General features: G+C 35.6%; 1 protein-coding gene and 1 long non-coding RNA gene across 5 annotated transcripts in view; both read right to left on the bottom strand.

Annotated features, from left to right (window-relative positions):
* The window catches only part of LOC127866181 (germ cell-less protein-like 1), an 81,647-nt gene that overhangs the window by 31,262 nt on the left and 22,422 nt on the right, over positions 1–27,963 (bottom strand). For all 4 annotated transcript variants that reach the window (XR_008042881.1, XR_008042880.1, XM_052406602.1 and 1 more), the window contains exons 8-13: positions 24,952–25,042; positions 20,581–20,718; positions 20,138–20,207; positions 18,217–18,295; positions 3,836–3,897; positions 3,625–3,711 (exon numbers count right to left, since the gene is read on the bottom strand). Coding sequence is in view for 2 of the 4 variants with exons in the window: in XM_052406602.1 (XP_052262562.1) it covers positions 3,625–3,711; positions 3,836–3,897; positions 18,217–18,295; positions 20,138–20,207; positions 20,581–20,718; positions 24,952–25,042 (527 nt within the window). In the remaining 2 variants the exon portion in view is untranslated. The remainder of the gene's footprint in view (positions 1–3,624; positions 3,712–3,835; positions 3,898–18,216; positions 18,296–20,137; positions 20,208–20,580; positions 20,719–24,951; positions 25,043–27,963) is intronic.
* LOC127866196 (uncharacterized) lies at positions 9,792–18,001 on the bottom strand. The gene is made up of 4 exons (XR_008042883.1): positions 17,617–18,001; positions 11,809–11,888; positions 10,693–10,959; positions 9,792–10,091 (listed from the first exon to the last, which is right to left on the bottom strand). It is a non-coding gene; the product is annotated as an uncharacterized LOC127866196 (long non-coding RNA).

Here is a 27,963-nt window from a genome sequence, read left to right on the forward strand (position 1 = left end):
TTTAGAGATCTAAAATGGTTGACTTTCGAACAGCTTAATCACTATTTCACGTCAGTTATTGTATTTAAAGCATTTCACAATCAAACCCCAACATACATACGTGACCATTTGACACCTTCACAAAATAATCACTATAACTTGCGATCTTGCGAAAAGGGGGATTTAAAGCTAGTGCGAATACCCAAAACAAACTATTTCAAACAATCGTTTGAATTTTCTAGCAAAACAATTTGGAATTCGTTACCCCAATCTATACGTCAAACAAACAATTTAATTACATTTAAGAAAAAATTAAAAGCTTATCTTTCTTCCACACTTTATGAAATAAACTGAACATGCTTCATGTTGTTTTAGTAAATAACAATAGTTTAATGTTTAAATACTGTTCTTGCATAAATGGTTATTGTAGTTTTATGTCTGTCATTTGTTTTTAATTATAATATATATCATTATATGTGCATGCATATATGATTCTTTATGTTTTGTTCTTATTGCTCAAGATGAAATATGATGTACATGTATTTGTTGTAAATTGTATCTTGTTAGAAGACCTTGTTGAAAATAAGAAATGTATCATATAAATTGCATATTATGTAATTTCATCTGATGTATTTCTTAACAAGTCTATCTTCTTTAAATAAAGATTTTATTATTATTATTATTATTATTTTTATAGTTATTCACGAAACATTTAAATGTAAATCAAAATTTATATCAAGCATCACAATGCAAATTAAATCACCATAATATATATATATATATATATATATATATATATATATATATATATATTTTATATATATATATACAGGGCTTAACACTAAGGCACGGGCTAGCCAATGTCCCAGGAACATGCTCGACCGGTCGTGTGTATTTTGGGCGGGATTATGCGTTCTATATCAATAAACTGTGTTTTAAATAAGCTTTTCAAAGATGCAGAAATCTTAATACAGTATGATCAGATGACAATTAAATCCCAGAGTGAAGTTGGAGACAACAAACGGATCGTATCTCGAAATATATTTGGAACCCCCTGATTGCAATCAAAAAGAGGCCCACAATTCAGAAAATCCCGGCAGTTTTCCTGGTAAAATACGTCAGTACCTATTTTTAAACAGAATTCCGCTAGATACGGGTTTTGATTGGTTTCCTCGAAGTGACGTGTTTTCTTGATAAAAATACGTTTTAAACTAAACGCCGGGATCGCCCAGGATCGTCCGGGATCAATGAAGGTATAAAACTCATCATTAACACAAAGTTACTAAAAAATTATTAGTTATTTACCAATTTTAAATAATTTTAATTTGTTTGAGCGATTAGAAGTGTTTTGACAATCTTTTTTACGCAATTTAATTAGCAAAACTAATATTAATGGTTGATCCCAGATTTTAGTAGAGAGTTAACCCTGTACAATTGTTACGACTACCTTAAACACGTTATTTTGTGACATCTAAGATTCACTAACCATTTGTCGTCAGACAGCAACTGCGGCAATCTATGTTAAAAAGGTTTTAACATTCATGTCGTTGTTTAAGTTTGGCTTTACGGGTGGGGATGGGGGTTCCTCGGATAAGAAAAGAAAAGGGAAGGAGGAAAGTAATAGAAAATATGAGGGAAAAAAAACAAGGAAATTTCTCCCGAAATGGCGTGAAGATAACAAATAGATGTCTTAAGTAGATGAATATTGAATTTATTAGCATTAGTAAGGCAAGCTAATAAGAATGATTGAATCATAATTGCGCATCTCCACGCACAAGAAAATACAAGTTGATTGATAAATATAAAGGTTTTGATAATATTTGGGTCAGGGCACATGAAAGATTGGTCAGGGCAAGTAGGTTCTGCATTTACAAGCCCGAATGGGCTAGTTGAAAAAAAAGTTTGTGTTAAGCCCTGATATATAATATATATATATATATATATATATATATATATATATATATATATATATATATATAAATGGTACAGCGAAGTAATAGATATCTAAATGGTACAGCCCTGTGATTCATATCTAAATGGTACAGCACAGTGATACAGATATATAAATGGTACAGCGCTGTGATAGATATCTTAATGGTACAGCGCTGTGATAGATATCTAAATGGTACAGTGCTGTGCTAGATATCTAAATTGTACAGCTCTGTGATAGATATCTAAATGGTACAGCACTGTGATAGATATCTAAATGATACAGCACTGTGATAGATATCTGCATGGTACAGCGCTGTGATAAATATCTAAATGATACAGCGCTGTGATAGATATCTACATGGTTCAGAACTGTGATATATATCTAAATGAACAGAACAGAACATTTTATTTAAGACTTGTACAAGTACATCGTCTTCAATACATATACATATATAATACATAAAACAACATGACATAGCATTAAGTGAAAGGGTTATACAAACTTATTAGTTAAACAATACATAATCGAGAATTTATTCAGAGATGAACTGTGTTTCAGTTATTAACAAAATTTTGTGTGTTTCTGTAGTTTAGAGCGTCCTTAACAAACTTACAAAGATTATTTATATCTGTCTTATTACATGGGGTAATGGTACAGCGCTGTGATAAATATCTAAATGGTACAGTGCTGTGATAGATATCTTAATGGTACAGCACTGTGAGAGATATCTAAATGGTACAGCACTGTGATATCTAAATGGTACAGTGTGGTGATAGATATCTATATGGTAAAGCACTGTAATATATATCTAAATGGTACAGTGGTGAGTGCTGTGGTAGATATCTAAATGGTACAGCGCATTGATAGATATCTATATGGTATTGCGCTGTGATAGATATCTAAATGGTACAGTGCTGTGATAGATATCTAAATGGGTTAGCCCTGTGAAAGATATCTAAATGGTACAGCGCTGTGGTATATATCTAAATGGTACAGCACTGTGATATATATCTAAATGGTACAGCGCTGTGATATATATCTAAATGGTACAGCGCTGTGATATATATCTAAATGGTACAGCCTTGTGCTGGATGAAAAGATATCAAGTTACTGCGGTCAACAATCACCAAATCCTTACAAAAGCGGCCACTTCTAGCCTTTGCTGGCATGAAACAATATCCTGGCACATCTGTCAGTGCAAACGTCCTTACACATGCGGGCACAAGAAAGGTGCCCACATGGTTGCTATTTATGTCTTGCAATATTGTTTAGGAATTAAAGTCATAAAGCTATTAACCAGTGAAACATGCAGGCAGATTTTGACCTCACATATCCCAGTAAAAAAAATCAGAAATTTATCATAAGCACAACTATTCTTAACAAAGTAAATGAAGATTGTGCAATAACAGTGGCAAGTAGAGTAATCAAAAAGCAAATGCTTACAATTATGAACGATTGACAACAAACAAAGGTTGATTAAAAAAGCTCAACATGAGCACCAAACTGTGTGAAAAAGTGCAAAGAAGGTATGTATTTTAACTCCCTGACTCCAATAAACATCGCCAAGTGTCCATCTTATGTTAAGCGCTTGTTAAACAAAATTCACACAGTGAAAAAAGTTAAGCTGAATGTAACTGCAGCCTGATTTGAACATGATTTCTTCTACAAACAACATTTATGTTACATCCCTTTTAAGTGCTTGCAGCACGTACCTGTATGCGATGTATCTCTGGTCCTGCAGACTGACTGCCTGGGAGCAAGCCTGTGTGTGAGTGTTCCTCTTCACAGTCACCAATCGCCTAGCAACACAGAGGTCTACCATAAAATTCTGTATGCCCAGTTTGTTTTGTGCATCATATTGTGAATTTATTAATGTCAAATTACTTAAGATTTCTGACCATAAAAACATATTAAAGACAATACCCGCTTGTTATTGAGAGCAGGAGGTCGACCCCATAGCTGTAACCTATCCACCGCCAGCAGTACTGAAAAAATACAGAAAATACTTTCAATTGCTGTAGCTGTTATGGCTGATTTGAGAGATGTTAGTTAACACTTGTCAATACAATAAGGAAACATTACTTGCTGAGAAAAACTAGCATAGGTGAAAATGTGTCACAGAAACTGATAGACCCACAACACATGTTTGGACAAAAATAAATAACCTATTCATATATATTCTACAATACAAAAAAACAACTAAGTGGCATTATTAAATCACAACTATTGCTGCCAAAATTCCTTTCTTAATGATCATCTACACATTAAGGTCGTTCAGCTATGAAAGGTTGAGCACAATACGCCCATACAATATACAATTTTGGATTATTCCAAAGTGGGAAACCAGACAAAGGACCATAATTCAGCCAAACCTAGTCACAATTAGCCCTTTGCATGCTGGGAAATTTGTCGTCTGCTAAAATGTCGTCTGCTGAATTTCTAAAATTAGCATTTTTTTCAAAGAATACTATCAGAATAGCAAACACTTTGGATCCTTGATCCAAACTGTTTGCAAAGGCCTTCAAAATTTGGTTCCAGCATTGAAAGCGTTAAAATTCCTGTCTTGAAAATCATCTACACATTAAGGTAACTTAACTTTAAAAGTTTAAGCAAGATCTACACAGAAATTAAAGAGAAGTTGAGAACAAAATTTTGAGACTTTTTGTCATATAGTGGAAAACAGACAAAGAGTCCTTCTTTTGCCAAAGTGCGTTATTATCAAAATTCCTTTCCAAATATTTATTTAACAAGATGCGTTTGTGAAACACAATGTCCCCCTATATGACGTTTGACCTTGTAGGATGACCCTTCACCACTCAAAATGTGCAGCTCCATGAGATACACATGCATTTCAAATATAAAATTGCTAGCTTCAATATTGCAGAAGTGACATTACATGAGCAATTTTGACCCATATATTTGACCTTAGAGACTTTACCTTGACCTTTCACCACTCAAAATGTGCAGCTCCATGAGATACACATGCATGCCAAATATCAAGTTGCTATCTTCAATATTGCAAAAGTATTAATAAACTAAGCGATTTGGGCCACATATATTTGACCTCTGACCTTGAAGGATGACCTTGACCTTTCACCACTCAAATTGTGCAGCTCCATGAGATACACATGCATGCCAAATATCAAGTTGCTATCTTCAATATTTTAAAAGTATTCATAAAATAAGCGATTTGGGCCACATATATTTGACCTCTGACCTTGAAGGATGACCTTGACCTTTCACTACTCAAAATGTGCAGCTCCATGAGATACGCATGCATGCCAAATATCAAGTTGCTATCTTCAATATTGCAAAAGTATTCATAAAATGAGCGATTTTGGCCACATATATCTGACCTCTGAACTTGAAGGATGACCTTGACCTTGACCTTTCACCACTCAAAATGTGCAGCTCCATGAGATACACATGCATGCCAAATATCAAGTTGCTATATTCAATATAGCAAAAGTTATTGCAAAATATTAAAGTTGGCGCAAACCAACCAACCAACAGACCAACCAACAGACCAACAGACAGGGCAAAAACAATATGTCCCTCACTACTATAGTGGTGGATATAAAAATAAAATGGCTTTAAAATACCAAAGTTTTAACCAGATGCAACAGGATGTGTAAAGCGGACAAAGGGGCATAATTCTGCCAAAACTCATCGCTGACACAATTACTTTTTCATTGATAAAGTACACATTAAGGTAATTTAATTGTGAAAGTTTGAGCATAATACACCTACTAGTAAATATTTTTTTAAAGCTCAGGATGAACAGATGGACAAAGAGACAAGTGCAATACTTAATACCTCCAACTCTTTGGGATATAACAATAATACAACATAATTAAATACAAAAAATCTTCTTGAATACAATTCTTGAAAATATATAAAGATTAGCAATTGTATCATCAACAGCAGCAGCATAAGAACCAAAACATCAACCACAAATGGAGCTATCAGAAACTTTGATTTCACCCTAGAATCTTAAATACAACAAGACTATTGCCAAGCAATAAAAGTCCCCTACCGGCTCCACCATTGTCAGAAATTCCACCATTGTCAGATTTTTTTTGTTATTTGTTGCCAAAGCAACCAAACTTTTTTACGTATGAACAAAATGAAATGACGTGCATAATGTCCATATTGCCATCTATCTATGTTCCCAGTTTCATGAAAAGATATTAAGAACTTTTTAAGTTATCGCAGGATCCACAAAAAAAAAAACATTTTCAGCAGTATTTTCAGTCTATTTGTTGCCATAGCAACCAGAAGTTTTGACATAGGAACAAAATGAAATGACGTGCATAATGTCCATATTGCCATCTATCCATGTTGCAAGTTTCATGAAAAAATATGACAAACTTTTAAAGTAATCGCAGGATCCAGAAAAAACACCATTTTCAGGAGTGCATGTATTTCTAGTCTATTTGTTGCCATAGCAACCAGAAATTTTGATGTAGAAACAAAATGAAATGACGTGCATAATGTCCATATTGCCATCTATCCATATTTCAAGTTTCATTAAAAAAATATGAAGAACTTTTAAAGTTATCGCAGAATCCAGAAAAAAAACCATTTTCAGCAGTATTTCAGTCTATTTGCTGCCATAGCAACCACAATTTTTGACGTAGGAACAAAATGAAATGACGTGCAAAATGTCCATATTGCAATCTATCCATGTTCCAAGTTTCATGAAAAAATAAGAAGAACTTTTAAAGTTATCGCAGGATCCAGAAAAAAACACCATTTTCAGCAGTATTTCTAGTCTATTTGTTGCCATAGCAACCACAATTTGTTAGGTAGGAACAAAATTAAATGACTTGCATAATGTCCATATTGCCATCTATCAATGTTCCAAGTTTCATGAAAAAATATGAAGAAAATTAAATTAAATGACTTGCAAAATGTCCATATTGCCATCTATCCATGCTCCAAGTTTCATGAAAAAATATGAAGAACATTTAAAGTTATCGCAGGATCCAGAAAAAATACCATTTTCAGCAGTATTTCTAGTCTATTTGTTGACATAGCAACCACAATTTTTGAGGTAGGAACAAAATGAAATGACGTGCATAATGTCCATATTGCCATCTATCCATGTTCCAAGTTTCGTGAAAAAATATTAAGAATTTTTAAAGTTATCGCAGGATCCAGAAAAGTGAGACGGACGGACGGACGGACTGACAGGCTCACGAATGATACATTGTGTGTCTAATAATTTGTGGGACTATCAAAATCGTATTGTGGGTCTTTTCATTTTTGTTTCTAACGAATGATACATTGTGTGTTTTTCAGACTTCTGTGTCTATATCACTGCGTGTCTTTTCACCCAAATAAATTGTGGGATCATATTATGTCAAATAAAGAGTTACAACTCCACTGGAAAACTATGTATTTAACACAAATACATGTACCAACAAATGACACATATGTTAGAAATGTTTAATAAAAACATATCGTATCAAATAACTGTCACGAATGCCTACTTTTATAAATGTAAACTAATACAATCAAGTATTTGCAATCTATGCTAGTGCTCTAAAGAAACAATACAACACCTATTCTTTGAATGTAGAAAATTTCAACCATTGTAATCACTTTCCCCAAAACTTAAGCAAAAGGAATATTGACATAAATTTCCTTTATCATGTTCAAAAATATTATAAATGAAATAATCCGCATTGTGCATCAAATTGCGCTTAACCACAACTAACTAGATTCACACATTAAAAATGGCAACATTTTATAATGTAATTTCTTCTCTTTCTCACTTCAGCCATACAAAACCACATACCCGGTAAAGCATCACACACCAAGACCATGGTTACCCACCAATTCAACATACATTCAGGTACATTTACACAACATGACTTAAAACTACACATTTTTTATTTTTCAGAGGTGTATGTAAAGACATATGGTGGATATTTTGCCTGCAAGATAAAATGGTCAAAAGTAATGTGCATCATTGGTCTATTCAAAACAATGTTGCAAACCAATAAATGACAAAATGCAGGCATACTGGACAAACTTTAATAGCATAAGATTAACAAAATGGTTGTGGGATGTTACTAATATGAACCTAACATCAATTATTGTGGGTCATCAAAGAAAGATATAAATAAAAAGTTACTGAAAAACATGACCTTATTCTTAAACTAAAATATCCGTCTCTGTAGGAAGAGTGTAAAGATTAGTAAATATCAGATTTAACTATGTTCGCAAATGGATTTTACTGCAGCAGAACTAAATGGAACAAAATAAAACAATTAAAAACGAGGGCTGTCCGAGGACAGCGCTGGTCAACTTTTCTGAATACTTGTCACATATTTGCTCAGATCACATGTTAATTTTCAATATGTTCAAGTTATTACAGAGTATAATCTCAGATCACACATACTTTTCAGTACATTGAAGTTTTGTAATTTAAGCTTTTGTAATGAAAAACTAATCTTGACAAATACAAATAACATTTTTCCAAAGTTATTTGTGATTTATAAAAAAATTAACCACAGCAAATGCCGCGGTGGGTACAATAGCTCTCATTTTCTTTGAAAAGTTGAGCTAAACACCTAGGGAAAGTCAAACAAATATTGAAATTGAATGTCGTATTCTTCTACAGACTCAGTATAAATCCTATCTACACATATATAGACAGTTAATATGTATAAAATATATCTCCATTAACCTATACACACACGTGACATGAACTTCAGAACTAGATGCCTGTCGAGTCCAGTGTCAATAAGGCAAAGTTGGTATCCTGTTTGGACACAGACACAATTAATAATAAAAAAAACCTGACAAAAACCAACAAGAAATATTTGTTTAAAAAGTGTCAATGCATAAGGGAGATACAGACAGGACAAGGTGTATAATGCTCATTTTTGACCTTTGAACTCTTATATCCACTTGAGGGACTATATCTGAGGCAATCAGAAAGCCTGTTTATGAAAACGACGAGCCAATGAACAGCAGGCTTTCTAATCGACGCATGCGCGTACACCCGCGTGTTGGACATGTGGCTTTTTTTTGTGTAGTGGGACTGTCAAACTCGCAGAACCCATGCAACGGATCTATATTTGACGATATTTGAAGTGTGACCTTGACCTTTGAGCTAGAGACCTGGATCTTTTGTGTTGCACACCGGCTCATGGTGTTTAACAATTATGCCAAGTTATTTTTAAAAAAAGTGTCAATGCATAAGGGCGATACAGCCTGGACAAGCAATCCTGACCGAAAACCTAAACCAACGAACATACAGACACTCAAGTGCCATTGTGGCAACTTATATATATTGATCTCAATGCCAGTGGCATGACAAAAATTATTCCAATCATACTGGTAAACATTCCCATCAGAAAAAACTTATTGTCAGTGTTTTATTCAACTGCCTCGTCCTTTTTTAATATTACAAACCAGTAATTGTAAAACAAAAAAACATGCTTAGGGTGAGTGCATATGTATTTTGTACTAACAATTTCAAACTAAAAATGTCTAGGCAACTCTTACAAAGTTTCCTTAAGATTTGTCAAACTTGATATTATCTTGAAAAACAATGGATCAAAAATGTGTCTTCAAGCATATTTACAATTATTTTTGTAAATTTTTGCACACATTCTAGCTTTTGGACCCACATGACCCAGATACCATATCGGTCTTGCCAAAACATTTTCTTCAAGTTTGGACCATACATATGGCAGCTTAAGTTACATATTATTATATGCAATAAATAAATAAAATGCACACACAAAAATTATCACTTGCATACAAACATCACCCATATTTGCCAAGTCACTGTTGCATGAACTTTTCAATGTCCCTCAAAGGTATTCTTATAATGTTCCATCCAAGTACCGATAGTAAACAACATGTTTTTTATTTTTTCTTATGATTCATTGCACTAATTTTCTTAATTATCTTGTCGTTTGACCTTTTCCAAATTTGCCCATTTTTCTTACGACTTTTCTGTTTGGCATCTTCAACCTGCTGTTTCCGCGGACAAATTCCACTTTTTAGATATTCACTAAAGTAAGTTTTTATTTCCTCTGTTTCTACCTCTGTGAATTTCTGACGTTTTGCAGCCTTTTTGGGGGGCTTCCTTTTTCTTTTTCCCTCATATTCCTCTTCATCCTCATCTGATATAGTGTGGTCATCTTCGTCCATGCTTCTGAAAAAGTTACAAAGAATATTATTCAAATAGAAGCAAGCAACACTAATTCAAAACTTATTACAAAATGTATAGTCCTTATTTCTGACAACACAAACTACAGTGGCGATAATTAAATCAATAGGACACCGAGGATTCTGCTATTTTGGTCTTCTCAGATGAGCTTGTTCAGCATGAATTTTCAAAGCATGACCAAAAAGCAACCAATTTTCTAATAGACAAGATTCACATCAAATATCTAAGCCCTAGTTCTTGCTCTATCAGAAAAGGAGTTTTCTCTATGCTCACAATGAGCATTTTGTAATCAGGTGAGCTGAAAAGTAGTAGTGAGATCTTAGAAAGCCATTCGAAAAAGTAAGAGCAAGGTTTAAGTTTCAACGACGCTTTGAAGCCATATATTTGATCAAGTTGTTATCTTCAATATAACAAAAGTTATTAATTATTGCAAAAGTTTAACCAAGGTTAAAGTTTTCAACAGAATGACAGACAGACAGGCAAAAAACAATATACCTCCGATCATTTGATCCGGGGCCGGGCATAATAATCCACTGTTAAATTTAAATGAGTTCCAAACCCACAAAGTACGAGATATAATCTTTACCTGGCTTAATGTTGCAGTGTATTTCCTAAGGTTCACCTCCTGACTGGCTGTGTGTGATGTATCTTGACGTTCTGATGAGCAAACCTCTTGACTGGCTGTAGGGGATGTATCTTGATGTGCTGATGGCCAAACATCTTGGCTAGCTGTGGGTGATGTATCTTGACCTGCCGATGAGCACACCTCTTGACCAGCTGTGGGCGATGTATCTTGACCTGTTGATGAGCACACCTATTTACTGGCTGTGGGTGATGTATCTTGACCTACATCCTGATTTGAAGGGATAAAATCATTAAAAAAAAATAATACAAGGGACAAAATTGTCACAAAACCAGGTTTTCATTGTGAAAAAAAATCTGATAAAGGGAGAAAACTCAAACTGAACTTTTGAAATGAACAAACAAAATTAACCCCCTTTGCAAGTTTTTTTTTTTTTTAATCTATTTTTAGTCGTGGCAACCTTGACATTGGAGATATTGACGTGATTCTTTCGTGCGACACACCGTCCCATGATGGTGAACAAATGTGCCAAATGATTTTAAAATCTCACAATGAATGACATAGTTATGGCCAGGACAAGCTCATTTATGGCCATTTTTGACCTTTGAACTCAAAGTGTGACCTTGACCTTGGAGATATCGACGTAATTATTTCGCGCGACACACCGTCCAATGATGGTGAACAAATGTGCCAAATGATTTTAAAATCTGACAATGAACGACATAGTTATGGCCCGGACAAGCTTGTTCCGCCCGCCGGCCAGCCCGCCCGCATTCGCCAATCTAATAACCAGTTTTTTCCTTCGGAAAACCTGGTTAAAAATGCCAGAGTTTCGGTCAATGATGTGCAGACTAATGAATTATAAAATCAAAAACACAGAAAAGGTGAAAATAGTCACATACACAAACATTATGTGTATAGGTAAAGCCAAACTTGTTAATATGTTTGTACACACATTTTTAATTGAAATTAAAGTAAAATGAATGGTTAAAAAACGTGTTACTTTGCAGTAAATGTTATGGATTTTAAATTTATTTTAGTCAGTTTGTAATACTGAACATATTTAAAAGGCAAGTAACAACAATATTAATGTATCAACAAAAGTTTATGTTTTCATACCTTTAAGAACCCCTCCTTCAGTGCAAACTCTACATCATTTAAGAAGGTCTCCAAGTTCTTTGGTTGTTTCTGTAAAGCCACTGAAATGAAATATTTTTTATATTTGATTATTTTTGTGTCATTAATAGGCATGATTTGTGTATATGAACTACATCACTAGTGTATCTTTTATCCCTATTGCTAATGTGTCTTTAATAACAATCTAGCAACTGTCATGTCCATAACTTGTGTGACTATAATGTCCGAAAGTTGTGTGACTGAACTGTTCATAACCTAAGTGACTGCCAAGTCCATAAATTGTGAGACTTTAATGTCAATAATCTAAGTAACTGTCATGTCCATAACTTGTGTGACTGGCATATCTGTAAGTTGTGCGACTTAATTGTCCATAACATAAGTGACTGTCATGTCCATAAATTGCGTAACTTTAATAATAATAATCTAATTAACTGGAATGTCAATAACTTGTGTGACTGTCATGTCCATAAGTTGTGTGACTAATTTGTCCATAACATAAGTGACTGTCATGTCCATGAATTGCGTGACTTTTACTTTATTAAACTATGAAACTGTCATGTCCATAACTTGTGTGACCGTCATGTCCATAACTTGTGTGACTTATTTGTCCATAACATAAGTGACTGTCATGTCCATAAATTGCGTGACTTTAATTTTATTAAACTATGAAACTGTTTCGGTCAATGATGTGCAGACAGTTCTGTCACTGTAATGTCCGTAAGTTGTGTGACTTATTTGTCCATAACATAAGTGACTGTCATGTCCATAAACTGCGTGACTTTAATTTTATTAAACTATGAAACTGTCATGTCCATAACTTGTGTGACTGTCATGTCCATAAGTTTTGTGACTTATTTGTCCATAACATAAGTGACTGTCATGTCAATAAATTGCGTGACTTTAATTTTATTAAACTATGAAACTGTCATGTCCATAACTTGTGTGACTGTCATGTCCATAAGTTGTGTGACTCATTTGTCCATAACATAAGTGACTGTCATGTCCATGAATTGCGTGACTTTTACTTTATTAAACTATGAAACTGTCATGTCCATAACTTGTGTGACTGTCATGTCCATAACTTGTGTGACTTATTTGTCCATAACATAAGTGACTGTCATGTCCATAAATTGCGTGACTTTAATTTTATTAAACTATGAAACTGTCATGTCCATAACTTGTGTGACTGTCATGTCCATAAGTTGTGTGACTTATTTGTCCATAACATAAGTGACTGTCATGTCCATAAACTGCGTGACTTTAATTTTATTAAACTATGAAACTGTCATGTCCATAACTTGTGTGACTGTCATGTCCATAAGTTTTGTGACTTATTTGTCCATAACATAAGTGACTGTCATGTCAATAAATTGCGTGACTTTAATTTTATTAAACTATGAAACTGTCATGTTCATAACTTGTGTGACTGTCATGTCCATAAGTTGTGTGACTCATTTGTCCATAACATAAGTGACTGTCATGTCCATAAATTGCGTGACTTTAATTTTAGTAAACTATAAAACTGTCATGTTTATAACGTGTGTGACTTTAACGTCCATAACATAAGTGACTGTCATGTCCATAAATTGTGTGACTTTCATTTTAATAACCTAAGTAACTGACATGTCCCTAACGTGTGTGACTGTAATGTCCGTAAATTGATCGACTTAATTGTCCATAACCTAAGTGGCTGTCATGTCCATAAATTGTGTGACTTTAACTTTATAAAACTATGTAACTGGCATGTCCATAATGTATGTGTTTTTATCGTACATCACCTAAGTGACTGTCATGTCCACAAATTGTGTGACTTTAATGTTAATAATCTAAATAACTGTAATGACCGTAAGTTCTGTCACTGTAATGTCCGTAAGTTGTGTGACTTAATTGTCCATAACCTAAATGACTGTCATGTCCATAAATTGTGTGACTTTAATGTTAATAATCTAAGTAACTGTAATGACCGTAAGTTGTGTCACTGTAATGTCCGTAAGTTGTGTGACTTAATTGTCCATAACCTAAGGGACTGTCATGTCCATAAATTGTATGACTTTAATATTAATAAACTTAGCAACTGACATGTCCCTTACTTGTGGGACTGTAATGTCCGCAAGTTGTGTGACTTAATTGTCCATAACCTAAGTGGCTGTCATGTCCATAAATTGTGTGACTTTAATGTTAATAATCTAAGTAACTGTAATGACCGTAAGTTGTGTCACTGTAATGTCCGTAAGTTGTGTGACTTAATTGTCCATAACCTAAGGGACTGTCATGTCCATAAATTGTGTAACTTATGTCCGTAAGTTGTGTGACTTAATTGTCCATACCTAAGGGACTGTCATGTCCACAAATTGTGTAACTTTAATGTTAATAATTTAAGTAACTGTAATGACCGTAAGTTGTGTCACTGTAATGTCCGTAAGTTGTGTGACTTAATTGTCCATAACCTAAGTGACTGTAATGTCCATAAATTGTGAGACTTTAATTTTATTAAACTAAGTAACTGTTGTGTCTATAACTTGTGTGACTTTAACGTCCATGACCTAAGTGACTGTCATGTCCATAAATTTTGTGACTTTAATGTTAATAATCCAAGTAACTGTAATGTCCGTAAGTTGTGTGACGGTCATGTATATAAATTGTGTGACTTTAATTTTATTAAACTGTCATGTCCATAACGTGTGTGACTTTAACGTCCATAACATAAGTGACTATTATGTCCATTAATTGTGTGACTTTAATTTTATTAAACTAGGTAACTGTCATGTCCATAACGCAGGTGTGTGACTTTAACGTCAATTACCTAAGTGACTGTCATGTCCATAAATTGTGTGACTTTAATTTTAATAATCTAAGTAACTGTCATGTCCATAACGTGTGTGACTGTACTGATCATCAAGTGAGTTATTGTTGAAATCAATTATAAGTGTAAAATAAGATCAGACGCCATTTTATATTTTGGAAACTTAACACGGACAATCGAAAGCCAATTCCTATATACCTCCCTTCAATCTTTGAATAATGAATAATGCTGAACGCAATTAGGTGCACTCCAGACCCGGGGGTTAACTTACTATATACAGTATATAGGGGTGTGCCGATTTTTTTGGGTGTGTTTTTTTACTTAAATTATAGATATGGGTATGGTTTTGAGCATGTATAGTATATATATATATATATATATATATATATATATATATATATAAAGTATAGACATGGGTATTGAAATCAGAAATTTGCTTGTATATAAATGCATATAGATTTGAAAGTATCAGTATCAAAATGGGAATGATCAATGTCATTCTTGTACATAAATGGGTATCAATCAGTAGCGAGAAAGATGCAGAAACTTGACTGTTTTTATCTGTTGTTTGATCGAACAAGATGATACTGTGACGTCATATATTAACATACGTCATAATTAAGTGACCAAATCGTTACATAATCTAAAAGTGTCGGGAAAAGTGCAGTTACTGCAAATGATTTATGAAAATTGTGTCGGAATTTGACGACTGTCAAAATAACCGACTTTATGCTACATGTGTACACGGAATTATACTCTGCCATGGTGACATCATGGATAATAATATATTCTTTTGTAGAAAATGTGTGGAATCATGAAATCGTTATCACAGCAAATTAAGAAAACATTTAATTTCCGGTCATACTTAATAACGCTCTTTATAATATATCAAAACAACATATATATTTGCATAATTCAATAAGTATACTGTATTGATATGATAGAGATTAAAATTCTAGTATGAAATGTGACCACTTTTTCAAATTCTAGTACTGAAATGGGTCCAGTTAATCAAAATTCTTGTATTGAAATGGGTCCACTTTCTCAACGGTGTCGTATACAAATGGGTCTGCTTTTTCAAAAATATTGTATCAAAATGGGTCTACTTTATCAGAGTTGGTTCACATTTCGGAAGTCTCAGCAGGACACTCCTGCCCTTAAATTTGGGAAGATACCCCCCCCCCTCCCCCCCGGGAATCCAGATAACTGCAGAAGGTTGGTGGCTCTACCCAAACGCACAAAACAAACAAACCAAATACATAACGAATAAACAATCCCACAATAAAAGTATTTCAGGGCGTTTTTCAAGAGAATGTAAAACTACCCATACCACTGGAATTTAAACAAGAGCACCGCATAACGGGTGCCAACGCTCGGCTGCGGGTGCAATTTTAAATAAAAGATTGTAAGAATTGCTTTTTAGAGGTCACAGTGACCTTGACCTCTGACCAAGTGTCCCTAAAATGGGTGTTGCGTGTAAAACTCCTCAAGGTGCAAAGTGCTTCCACCTACAACTTTGAAACTTCATATGTAGGTCTACATATGAAGTTTCAAAGTTGTAGGTGGAAGCACTTTGACTTTAGAGACAAATGTCAAGGTTTTAGCACGAAGCGGACGGCAGACGGCGGACGAAGAGCTGGTTATGACAATACCTCGGTATTTCTCCAAAAACAGCCGAGCTAAAAATCAGCTCAATATCAGTAGTTTGAAAGACCAGCATTGAATATTCCAATAAAAGTTAAACATTTTATAAACACAATTACTATAATATTTTCTCTTCTAGTATTTTCATTGGCCGACCATCAAGGCTGTAAAATTGGCTGAAAAAAGCCCTGCATTTACCTCAGAATAAATTACAAACAAAATGTACATGCAAGTACCTCGTGTGTTTGTGTTGAATGTAAAATTTATATTTACGTGTATATTTATTTAAGTAAAAACTTTCAACTGCAAATTATATAGCACCAATGCACCAGGTACTCACATTAAAACAAAATGAACACTGTCATAGAAAACTAAACAGTTCTGTTCCTCTTGTTTTATAAACTCATAATTTTTTAATAGTTCATCTGGTGACAAACTTTACCCAGATTTAATCTGAACCTAGATATCATTACACGGCCCTAATTACATTTCAAGGGACTGGGGCCGGGGCCCTTATGTAGGGGGAATTTAACATTGTTTTGAAGAAAAAGGGGAATTTTTTTTTAGCTTTATGTTCAATTAATGTTGTTCAAATAATAGATATCCAACTTCAAATTTTTAGCAAACTTTATAATCGCCAATGCATCTTAAAAGAAAATAAAAAAATCCTTTATGTTTCACTGAAAACAGTGTAATGATCAACGTTTTTGCTTGAGCAATACACATTTATTTGCTCGTAAGATGTAAAACTTAAACATGTAGTCAGCCAACACATGGTTTCCCTGGAAAAGCCGCATTTTAAGACACACTGGTAATGGTTACAATTGACAGGTAGCTAGTTTCTTCGTCACCTGGTTACTTCGGCATCGTAATTAAATGCCACTTTGACACTCGGGTTTGACCAGTTCGGCATTTACAGTTTGTCTTATCTAATTAAAATCTCATTATGATGACTGCCGCTCCACAACGCCGCTTTACTTTTTTTCCATATAAAAAAATTTGCTGCAGCAAAGTTGTTTACAAACAAAATGGCGGCGTCTTTTCACGTTGCTAACGACGAGCAGGTGCGCGTGATAAAACAGCGAAATTATTAACCACTATTGAAAGCAATGTGCGTTTACTCTTTTAAAATTAGTTGTGCTTATGGCATATTGGATGTAAAAACAATTGGACAAAATTTAAATATTGCCTTTCCCGATAACTGTGTGGCCAATTTAACAGATTTCAAAATGACCTTATTAATTCCTCTTTTCATGGCTTAAACTGGGTTCCATTAGTTATTCACAAACAGAAAAAACATCTAAATAGATTATGGTAATAGAAAAAAAACATACGAAACTCACCTCACATATGGTTCTATAAAATATAAATCCGCTATCCATTATGATAAACAACGTTTGACAGTCCCACTGCACATGTCCAACAAGCGGGTGCACGCGCATGCGTCGATTAGAAAGCCTGGTGTTCATTGGCTCGGTTTTTTTTATAAACAGGCTTCTGATTGCCTCAAATATAGACGCTCAAACTTTCACAGACACTTGCAAAAATAAAAGTTACGGTCTCGTCCATCGCATAGACAGTTTTACATGGACATCCTTTGGACACACTTTGGACAAAAACGTTGTGCGACTTCTCCAGATAGGTTTAAAGTTGCACAAGACACATTTTGACGAACTTTGGGCAAATGTATTGTGCGACTAGTCGCACAATGAAATTAAGACACACAATGTATATATGGGCATAAAAAAAGTTGCACAATGTATCATTCGTGAGAACGGACGGACGGACGGACGGACGGACGGACGGACAGACAGACAGACAGACAGACAGACAGACAGACAGACAGACAGACAGACAGACAGACAGACAGACAGACAGACAGACAGCAGAGTGCAAACCATAGGTCCCCTCCGGTGAAACCGGTAGGGGACTAATAAACATACCTCTCCAGCCTTGTGTATCAAGCGACCAAATCTGGCACAGCATGTGTTAAACACTTCATTGTCAACCTTTTCTATAGGCCTGAAAAAGAGTTAATTGGGTGTTTAATAAATGTGTATGCTTAAATACAATGTTTATGGTACAAATATGACATAAAGACACATCATAATTTACAAATGCATCTCAAATCTTTCTTTCACTTTGTCTTTACCACAACTAAAACACAAATGTACTAATATATCCTTAGGCTTTGCATCTAACTTTTTATATCCATTTATAATTTTCTCATGTCACATAGTTTTACAATAAACTAATAACAATTTGAAAGGGTGAAGGGCACTATCATTTTCTTCATATTACAATTGATGACACAATATGCATGTATTACTAAAAAACCTAGACTTTATTAGTGCTGCAACAATACGCCAAAATCCGTATTGCAATATATTGTCAGTTCAAAAACCCGTATTGCAATATATCGCAATATATTGCTAACTTGTACCAAAATTATAACTTGCCAATTACCCGATAATCCTGTATATTCCAGTTTTAAAGCAAATTCTGGTATATATTTACAATAAATGTGCTCAAGAATAACAAGAAACACAAATATTCGCAAATTTTCTTAAGTATCAAATACGTTTTGGCATTCGTTACTATTTAAAGATGTGATGAAATAACGTCCAACCGGGGCATTTTTTTCCACTGAACACGCGTATTTCACCTGACGTGATGTTCCAGTTTTTATACAACACAAAATACACCCATACTTTCCATGCGACGTTCTACATGTCTGTATAATTTTCGCGCGCTTTTTATTGAGATAAAGGATAAAGCACTTTTTATTTGACGCTAGAAATTTTTATTGTCACATTAGCATTAAAATTTGGAAGCGTATTTCCGAAATTCGGATTAAAAATTTAATAATGCTCAATTCAGAATCGAACGAAACATTTACAGCTGTGCGCAATTAATTCAACGATAATCTGTTCAAAAGCATCAAACAAATGCTCCGATGTAACAACACTCTGTATAATACACTTTCAGAATGCTATTTTTACGAAAAGAAAATTTACACTGCTTTGTTTTGTTTACCTTGTTATCATTATTTCAGATGGCTTTTCTGGACAAAATGTAAATGAATTTTTGTAAAATTTTCGTACCGGTATGATGAAAATCGTATCGCAATACAATATGCGGATTGCGTATTGCGATATATACCGATATACCTGTATATTGTTGCAGCACTAGACTTTATATTGTCATGCCCTTGCTTACCACTTTGTCATGCCCCTGCCTACGTTTTGTCATGCCCCTGCCTACTCCTTGTCATGCCTCTGCCAATCCTTGACTTGCCCCTACCTACCCCTTGTCAGGCCTTGCTTACTGCTTACCCCTTGTCATGATCCTGCATATTCCTTGTCATGCCCGTTACTATCCCTTGACATGCCCTTACCTACCCCTTGTCATGCCCCTGCCTACCACTTGTTATGCCCTTGCCTACCTCTTGTTATGCCCCTGCCTACCCCTTGTTATGCCCTTGCCTACCCTTTGTTATGCCCCTGCCTACCCCGTGTAATGCCCCTGCCTACCCCGTGTAATGCCCCTGCCTACCCCTTGTTATGCCCCTGCCTACCCCTTGTCTTGCCTTGGCCAACCCCTTGACATGTCCCTGCCTACCCCTTGTCACACCTCTGCCTACCCTTTATCATGCAACTGCATACCCCTTTGCCATACAACTGCCTACCCCTTATCATGCCCCTGCCTGTCCCTGGTCATGCCCCTGCCTACCCCTTGTCATGCCTTGGCCAACCCCTTGACATGTCCCTGCCTACCCCTTGTCACACCTCTGCCTACCCTTAGTCATGCAACTGCCTACCCCTTATCATGCCCCTGCCTACCCCTGGTCATGCCCCTGCCTACCCCTTGTCATGCCCTTGCTCCACAGCCAGGACCCGTCTCCAGCCATACAGAAACATAGGCTCCAGCCAACCTGAAACATAGTCACAGGGTACACTATACACTATTCAAGCTGGTGAACACAAGGTTTCCGTCCTGCCTTGAGACAATTAACTCTCAGGTTGATGGTAGTACTGGATATTAAAAGACAATGATATTAAAGCACTTAGAACACACAAGCTAATCTAATTTTTTTTTCATTTTATACAAGATAAGGTATTGATATATGACCTTCTTTTATACTACAATTTTTTTTTTTTTTTTTTGGGTCATATGAGAATTCCTTAAGAAAAACATATTTCATCAAATACTAGCATCTTTCATTCATTAAATAACATAACATAAATGTTCTTGGTATTATCTACATAACATGTAAAATGTTCAAAACCATGACCCATTATACTCACTATGAGGTAATATCTTCTCATTTTCAATCATCCTGAGGGACGTGAGATCATTCACAACATGGTGCCACCGTACGGCTGAAAACACTGGCACATACTGCCTGCCTTCATCTGTCTCCAGATAACACAGGCCTGGACACTCTGTAACCATGGTAACAGACAGGTTACATGGCACATTCATTGACATATAACACAAATGTGAAACAAATGAGAAACTATTGAAAGACATCACTTCCAGATGATCCAACTTTGATGTCACATGAATACTTGATTGTCTTTTATATATGAGTCTCTGTCTGGGAAAAACAGGCCGAAAATATGTGAAAAAAGATTCGTCCCAAACTGGTCTGCGCAGTCAGCAGTGGTTTTACTTATGGATTTTACTTCCACTTGCACAGAGAATTAGTGGCATTTTTCATCTACTTGCCCCAGTGAAGAATGGTTGCTCAATATTTAGGTCAATAATTGTTGATTTACACAAACAACTGCACTTACAAGATATAAATTAGCAAGCAATACAATTAATTTAACTAAAATTGAATAATGTATAAATGAATATTCTTTAGCAATTTTCATTAACAATTCAAAATTGTAATTAACTACCAGTGTGTTGCTCAATAGGCTTCTAAAGGGAACAATGCCAAACTAAATCAACTAGAGCTTTGTCACAGACATGACGTATACCTCCACATGCTGCATTGACACAGAATATTTTCATGCTGTCTTCACAAAACAACAGAAGCTAATTGACATGATGCCTTATCAGTGATCGCTCCGCCCACTTCATCACGTGACTCAGCGGGAAGAAAACCTAGACAAGCTAACACCAAAATGGCTTCTTTGCCTATAGACTGCATATAGATTTACGCGATATTCCGGATGATTTTATGGACTTGTTTAACACCATATTACACTTGTAAAGGGGTTGATGCCATTAAGTTATTCTGCACATGCAAAAAATATACGATTAAAGAGAACATCAGCTATTTATAACGGGTAAATCGGTACATTAACACGCTCTCAAACGCTTGCGCGCTTACCGAAATCAAACCCATTATTACGTGTAATGGTGGTATTTGCAATAAATTAACACTTCACCGGTATTTACCCGTGTATTTACAAAATTATTACCGAAACATTCCCCCCTACCCGTGTATTTGACACGAAATAGCGCTTTATAACTGGGAATTCGGTGAAGTTTTACGCGCTTTCTGACGCCGGGTGGGTTCCTCAATCCCACATGTTATTGCGTATAAAAGTGATATTAATCATATTAAACATTGCTTATGGGACATTTATCAATCACTATAATTTAAAGCGCAAAAACAACACAGTAAGTTTGGACATTGTCTGATATAAAATTAGCGTTTTACGAAATGGAATACGGCCAGGCTATTATAAATTAATAAGGCTACCAATATCAGACGCTCGCGCAGGTACCAACTTCCCCGAAGTTACCGCATTTATTGGTTAACTAATATCAGTAATAAAAACTCTTTTGCAATAGCATTCATCGATACGTCTTTATTAAAACAATAACAAAATGGTTTTCACTTGTTTCTGACACACACAGAAACGTGATTTTTAACGGGGATTTCATAAAGTTACACGAATTGGGTACCAAAATTCTCAATTATTTTACACGCACACGTGACATAATACATACTTAATAATGCTTAGTTATTGCTTATATGACATTTCAAGTTTGTGAAATAAATTAATGTTCTATAAAGGGGATCTCGGTAATTCTTGAAGCTTCCACTCGCTCTTGTCAAGACCGCATTGCCGCGTTGGAAATGGTATAAATTTAATTCATCTAACTTATCTTTCTGGATACCAAATGTCAGAGTTGCATTAACCCTTTTTACACCGTTTTTGCCATATTTCATTTCCGTTTTTTAATCCGAACAAAATAAACGAAACTCGTTTAAAAAATAAGATCTAGGCATTTGAGCTCCTAGTGTGGATTAAAAGCGTTTATTGGTGACACCACATGAGTGCAAATGTGTAGATACCGTTAATAAGATAATATATCACATGTCACCTTCAAATAACATGTATGATGTCAATTAAGTGCATTACTATCAGGGTAATAAAACACAGCATGAATTTGGCTTCATGCTGGGTTTTATTTCTCTGTAAGTAATGCAGTAATGACCTAGTAACTGATAAAACTATTTAAAAAAAATGAAATATTATGTGATAATCAGATCGATAACAAAAACTATTTAAATCTGCTAGTATATCCGATAAAAATATATTATAATTGTCTTTGACAGTGTTGACGTTCAGTTGTTCGTGGTGACGACCACATGTATTTATACATCTCTTACACTTCTCAAGATCTCTTTTCGGCTTTGGAAACAATATAAATTAAATGTCACCAACTAATCTTTCAGGATATCGATTGTTCGAGTTACATAATCCCCATTGACAACGTTTAACCATTTTTAATCGTTTTTTTAAAGAGGAAAACAAAAGAAACTCGTTGGAATAAAAGTAAACCTAAACATGTAGCTTGTCTAGAAAATGGCGGACAAGTCGTTGCTAACGAGTGCGCCCGATTAATCGATCGCTGATTGGTGGATCAATTCTAGTGGGCGGAGCGATCATAGATAAGGCGTCATGTCAATTGATGGCGATTTGTAAAAATTATTATGCCATAATCATTTATGGCTATTTTGACCTTTGAACTCTTGAATTCTTTTGCATGACACGCTGTCCAATGACTGTGAACAAAATAAATGTACAGAGTCATTTTAAAATATCACAATAATTGACATAGTTATGGCCCGGACATGCTCATTTATGGCCATTTTTGACCTTTGAACTCAAAGTGTGACCTTGACCTTGGAGATATTGACGTAATTCTTTAGCATGACACACCATCCAATGATTGTGAACAAATGTAACGAATAATTTAAAAATCTCACAATGAATGACATAGTTTTGGCCAGGACAAGCTCATTTATGGCCATTTTTGACTTTTAAACTCAAAGTATGACCTTGATGTTGCAGATATCGATGTTATTCTTTCGCATGACACACCATCTAATGATGGTGAACAAATGAGCCAAATGATTTTAAAATCTTACAATGAACGACATAGTTATGGCCCGGACAAGCTCATTTATGGCCATTTTTGACCTTTGAACTCAAAGTGTGACCTTGATCTAGGAGATATTGACGTAATTCTTTTGCATGACACACCGTCCAATGATGGTGAACAAATGTGCCATATGATTTTAAGGTCTCACAATAAATGACAAAGTTATGGCCCGCACAAGCCTTTGACCTTTGAACTCAGGGCCCTCAATCCATTTTAGGGGAAGCGGGTCGCTTCCCATAGCAGGGGGAATTTTCGCGGCGATTCCCTTTTTGGGGGATTTTTAAGTTACTCTCTAATTATTACATTTGTACATGTTTGCACTATATTCATTGCTTATTTCATAATTTAGTATGTTTGACAAGATTAAATTAAAATAGAATTGAGATATAATAATCATGAGACCTCTCTTTCTTTTTTTTTTTTTAGGGGGAATTTTTCCCCCCAAAAGGGGAAAAAAGTATACTTTTCAGATGGGGGGGGGGGGGGGAATGCGGCCGAATTTCGGCCGTGGATTTGACAGATTGAGGGCCCTGGAACTCCAAGTGTGACCTTGACATTGGAAATATCGAAGTACTTCTTTGCATGACACACCGTCCCATGATGGTGAACAAATGTACCAAGTCACTTTAAAATCTGCAAAATGTTTCTACAATAACAGACTTGCCCGACAGGCTACCTACCTTGAAAAATTACTTGATTTCCAGTATGTTTAAAGCCGGCACAGGGAAGTAAACCCATTAACATTTCAATGGAATTTTAGATTGAAAGGTAGTATCTTCTGAACAAAAATAGATTTTAAGCCGAAAGTGTGTTCCCTGATCAGCCTGTCCACTTGCAATAAGCCCGCTTCTTCCAGAGACTGTCTTAAATTTATATACATACAAGGGACTTCCATGGCTGCAATTTTGTCATGATGAGACAAAACTTAAAGAGTTAATTTTACATCTTAACTTAACTAATGCAAGCCATGAAAAGTTCACAAATGAGTTTAAAAAAATCCTAAAAATGTACGAGCTGTCAAGCTAGTGGACATTGTCAACTGTTTACTTTAATTTGTGAATGTTTTGCGCTTGTTAAAAACAATAATTTGATCATCAATGTGAACAATTAAATAACATAAAGATTTGATTTTATTCAGTTATGTAGGATATATTATATACCACTGACCTTTCTTATGATAAATTAAAATATAGGCACACTGCATTATAGAGGCAATAGTGTCATGCATAAATGCATCTACGGGTATATAATATCTAACAAATTACCACTCTGTTTTTCTTTGTAGAAAAGATCTGTTGCTTTCACCAAATCCTTATTGTCACCAGTCCAGGATTTGTTATGAATAAGGAATATCCACTGAAAGATATAATGAAACACATGATGTCGCTATAAGCATTAAAGTGCTAAATGAGCTCCCAGTGAGAAGAGCTAATGTGGGTTAACACCATTAACACCATTTTAAACAATATTTTAGGAATATAACAGTGGTTTGTTAAGAAATGTGCAATTGTCCGAAGATTTTCCTAAGTTTGCTGGTTTACCAGTGGTAAGTGCACATACTCATTCCACTAACTGACAACAGCCCTACTGTATTCAGTGGTAGGGGTCAAATGGCTAAAAATAGGATTTCATGACCAATCCCTACACAAAGGAATCAAACTCCCAATCCTGGGATTTATCCAGTGCTCTGCCAACTGAGTAAGCTGGCACGATCAAGTACCACAGTGAATATAGATATGGGTTATAGGCTGGCACGATCAAATACCACAGTGTATACAGATATGGGTTATATGCAGGCACGATCAAATACCATAGTGTATGCATACATGGTGTATATGCTGGCACGATCAAATACCACAGTGTATACAGATATGGGTTATATGCAGGCATGATCAAATACCACAGTGTATACAGACATGGGTTATATGCAGGCACGATCAAATACCACAGTGTATGCATACATGGTGTATATGCTGGCACGATCAAATACCACAGTGTATACAGATATGGGTTATATGCAGGCATGATCAAATACCACAGTGTATACAGATATGGGTTATATGCAGGCACGATCAAATACCACAGTGCATACAGATATGGGTTATATGCAGGCACGATCAAATACCACAGTGCATACAGATATGGGTTATATGCAGGCAAGATCAAATACCAAAGTGTATGTACACATGGTGTATAGGCTGGCACGATCAAACACCACAGTGTATACATATATGGGTTATATGCAGGCACAATCAAATACCACAGTGCATGCAGATATGGGTTATATGCAGGCAAGATCAAATACCACAGTGTATACATACATGGTGTATAAGCTGGCACGATCAAATACCACAGTGTATACAGATATGGTGTATAAGCTGGCACGATCAAATACCACAGTGTATGCACACATGGTGTATAGGCTGGCACGATCAAATACCACAGTGTATACATACATGGTGTATAAGCTGGCACGATCAAATACCACAGTGTATGCACACATGGTGTATAGGCTGGCACGATCAAATACCACAGTGTATACAGATATGGTGTATAAGCTGGCACAATCAAATACCACAGTGTATGCACACATGGTGTATAGGCTGGCACGATCAAATACCACAGTGTATACATACATGGTGTATAAGCTGGCACGATCAAATACCACAGTGTATACAGATATGGTGTATAAGCTGGCACAATCAAATACCACAGTGTATGCACACATGGTGTATAGGCTGGCACGATCAAATACCACAGTGTATACAGATATGGGTTATATGCAGGCACGATCAAATACCACAGTGTATACAGATATGGTGTATAAGCTGGTACAATCAAATACCACAGTGTATACAGATATGGGTTATATGCAGGCATGATCAAATACCACAGTGTATGCACACACGGTGTATAAGCTGGCACGATCAAATACCACAGTGTATACAGATATGGGTTATATGCAGGCAAGATCAAATACCACAGTGTATGCATACATGGTGTATAAGCTGGTACAATCAAATACCACAGTGTATACAGATATGGGTTATATGCAGGCATGATCAAATACCACAGTGCATGCAGATATGGGTTATATGCAGGCAAGATCAAATACCACAGTGTATGCACACATGGTGTATAGGCTGGCACGATCAAATACCACAGTGTATACAGATATGGGTTATATGCAGGCACAATCAAATACCACAGTGCATACAGATATGGGTTATATGCAGGCAAGATCAAATACCACAGTGTATGCATACATGGTGTATAAGCTGGCACGATCAAATACCACAGTGTATGCAGATATGGGTTATATGCTGGCACAATCAAATACCACAGTGTATACAGATATGGTGTATAGGCTGGCACGATCAAATACCACAGTGTATGCATACATGGTGTATAAGCTGGCACGATCAAATACCACAGTGCATGCAGATATGGGTTATATGCAGGTACGATTAAATACCACAGTGTATGCATACACGGTGTATAAGCTGGCACGATCAAATACCACAGTGTATACAGATATGGGTTATATGCAGGCAAGATCAAATACCACAGTGTATGCATACATGGTGTATAAGCTGGCACGATCAAATACCACAGTGTATGCATACAGATATGGGTTATATGCAGGCAAGATCAAATACCACAGTGTATGCATACATGGTGTATAAGCTGGCACGATCAAATACCACAGTGTATACAGATATGGGTTATATGCTTGCACTATCAAATACCACAGTGTATGCATACATGGTGTATAGGCTGGCACGATCAAATACCACAGTGCATACAGATATGGGTTATATGCAGGCAAGATCAAATACCACAGTGTATGCATACATGGTGTATAAGCTGGCACGATCAAATACCACAGTGTATACAGATATGGGTTATAGGCTTGCACTATCAAATACCACAGTGTAGACAGACATGAGTTATAGGCTGGTACAATCAAGTACCTCAGTGTATACAGACATGGGTTATAAGCTGGCATGATCAAATACTACAGTGAATACAGATATGAGTAATAGGCTGGCATGATCAAATACTACAGTTTATACAGACATGGGTTATAGGCTGGCACAATCAAGTACCATAGTGTATACAGACATGGGTTATAGCCTGGCAGTATCAAATACCACAGTGTATACAGACATGGGTTATAGGCTGGCATGATCAAATACCACAGTGTATACATATATGAGTTATAGGCTGGCACAATCAAGTACCATAGTGTATGCAGACATGGGGTGTAGGCTGGC

This window comes from Dreissena polymorpha, chromosome 2, assembly GCF_020536995.1.
Source record: "Dreissena polymorpha isolate Duluth1 chromosome 2, UMN_Dpol_1.0, whole genome shotgun sequence".
NCBI lineage: Eukaryota > Metazoa > Mollusca > Bivalvia > Myida > Dreissenidae > Dreissena > Dreissena polymorpha.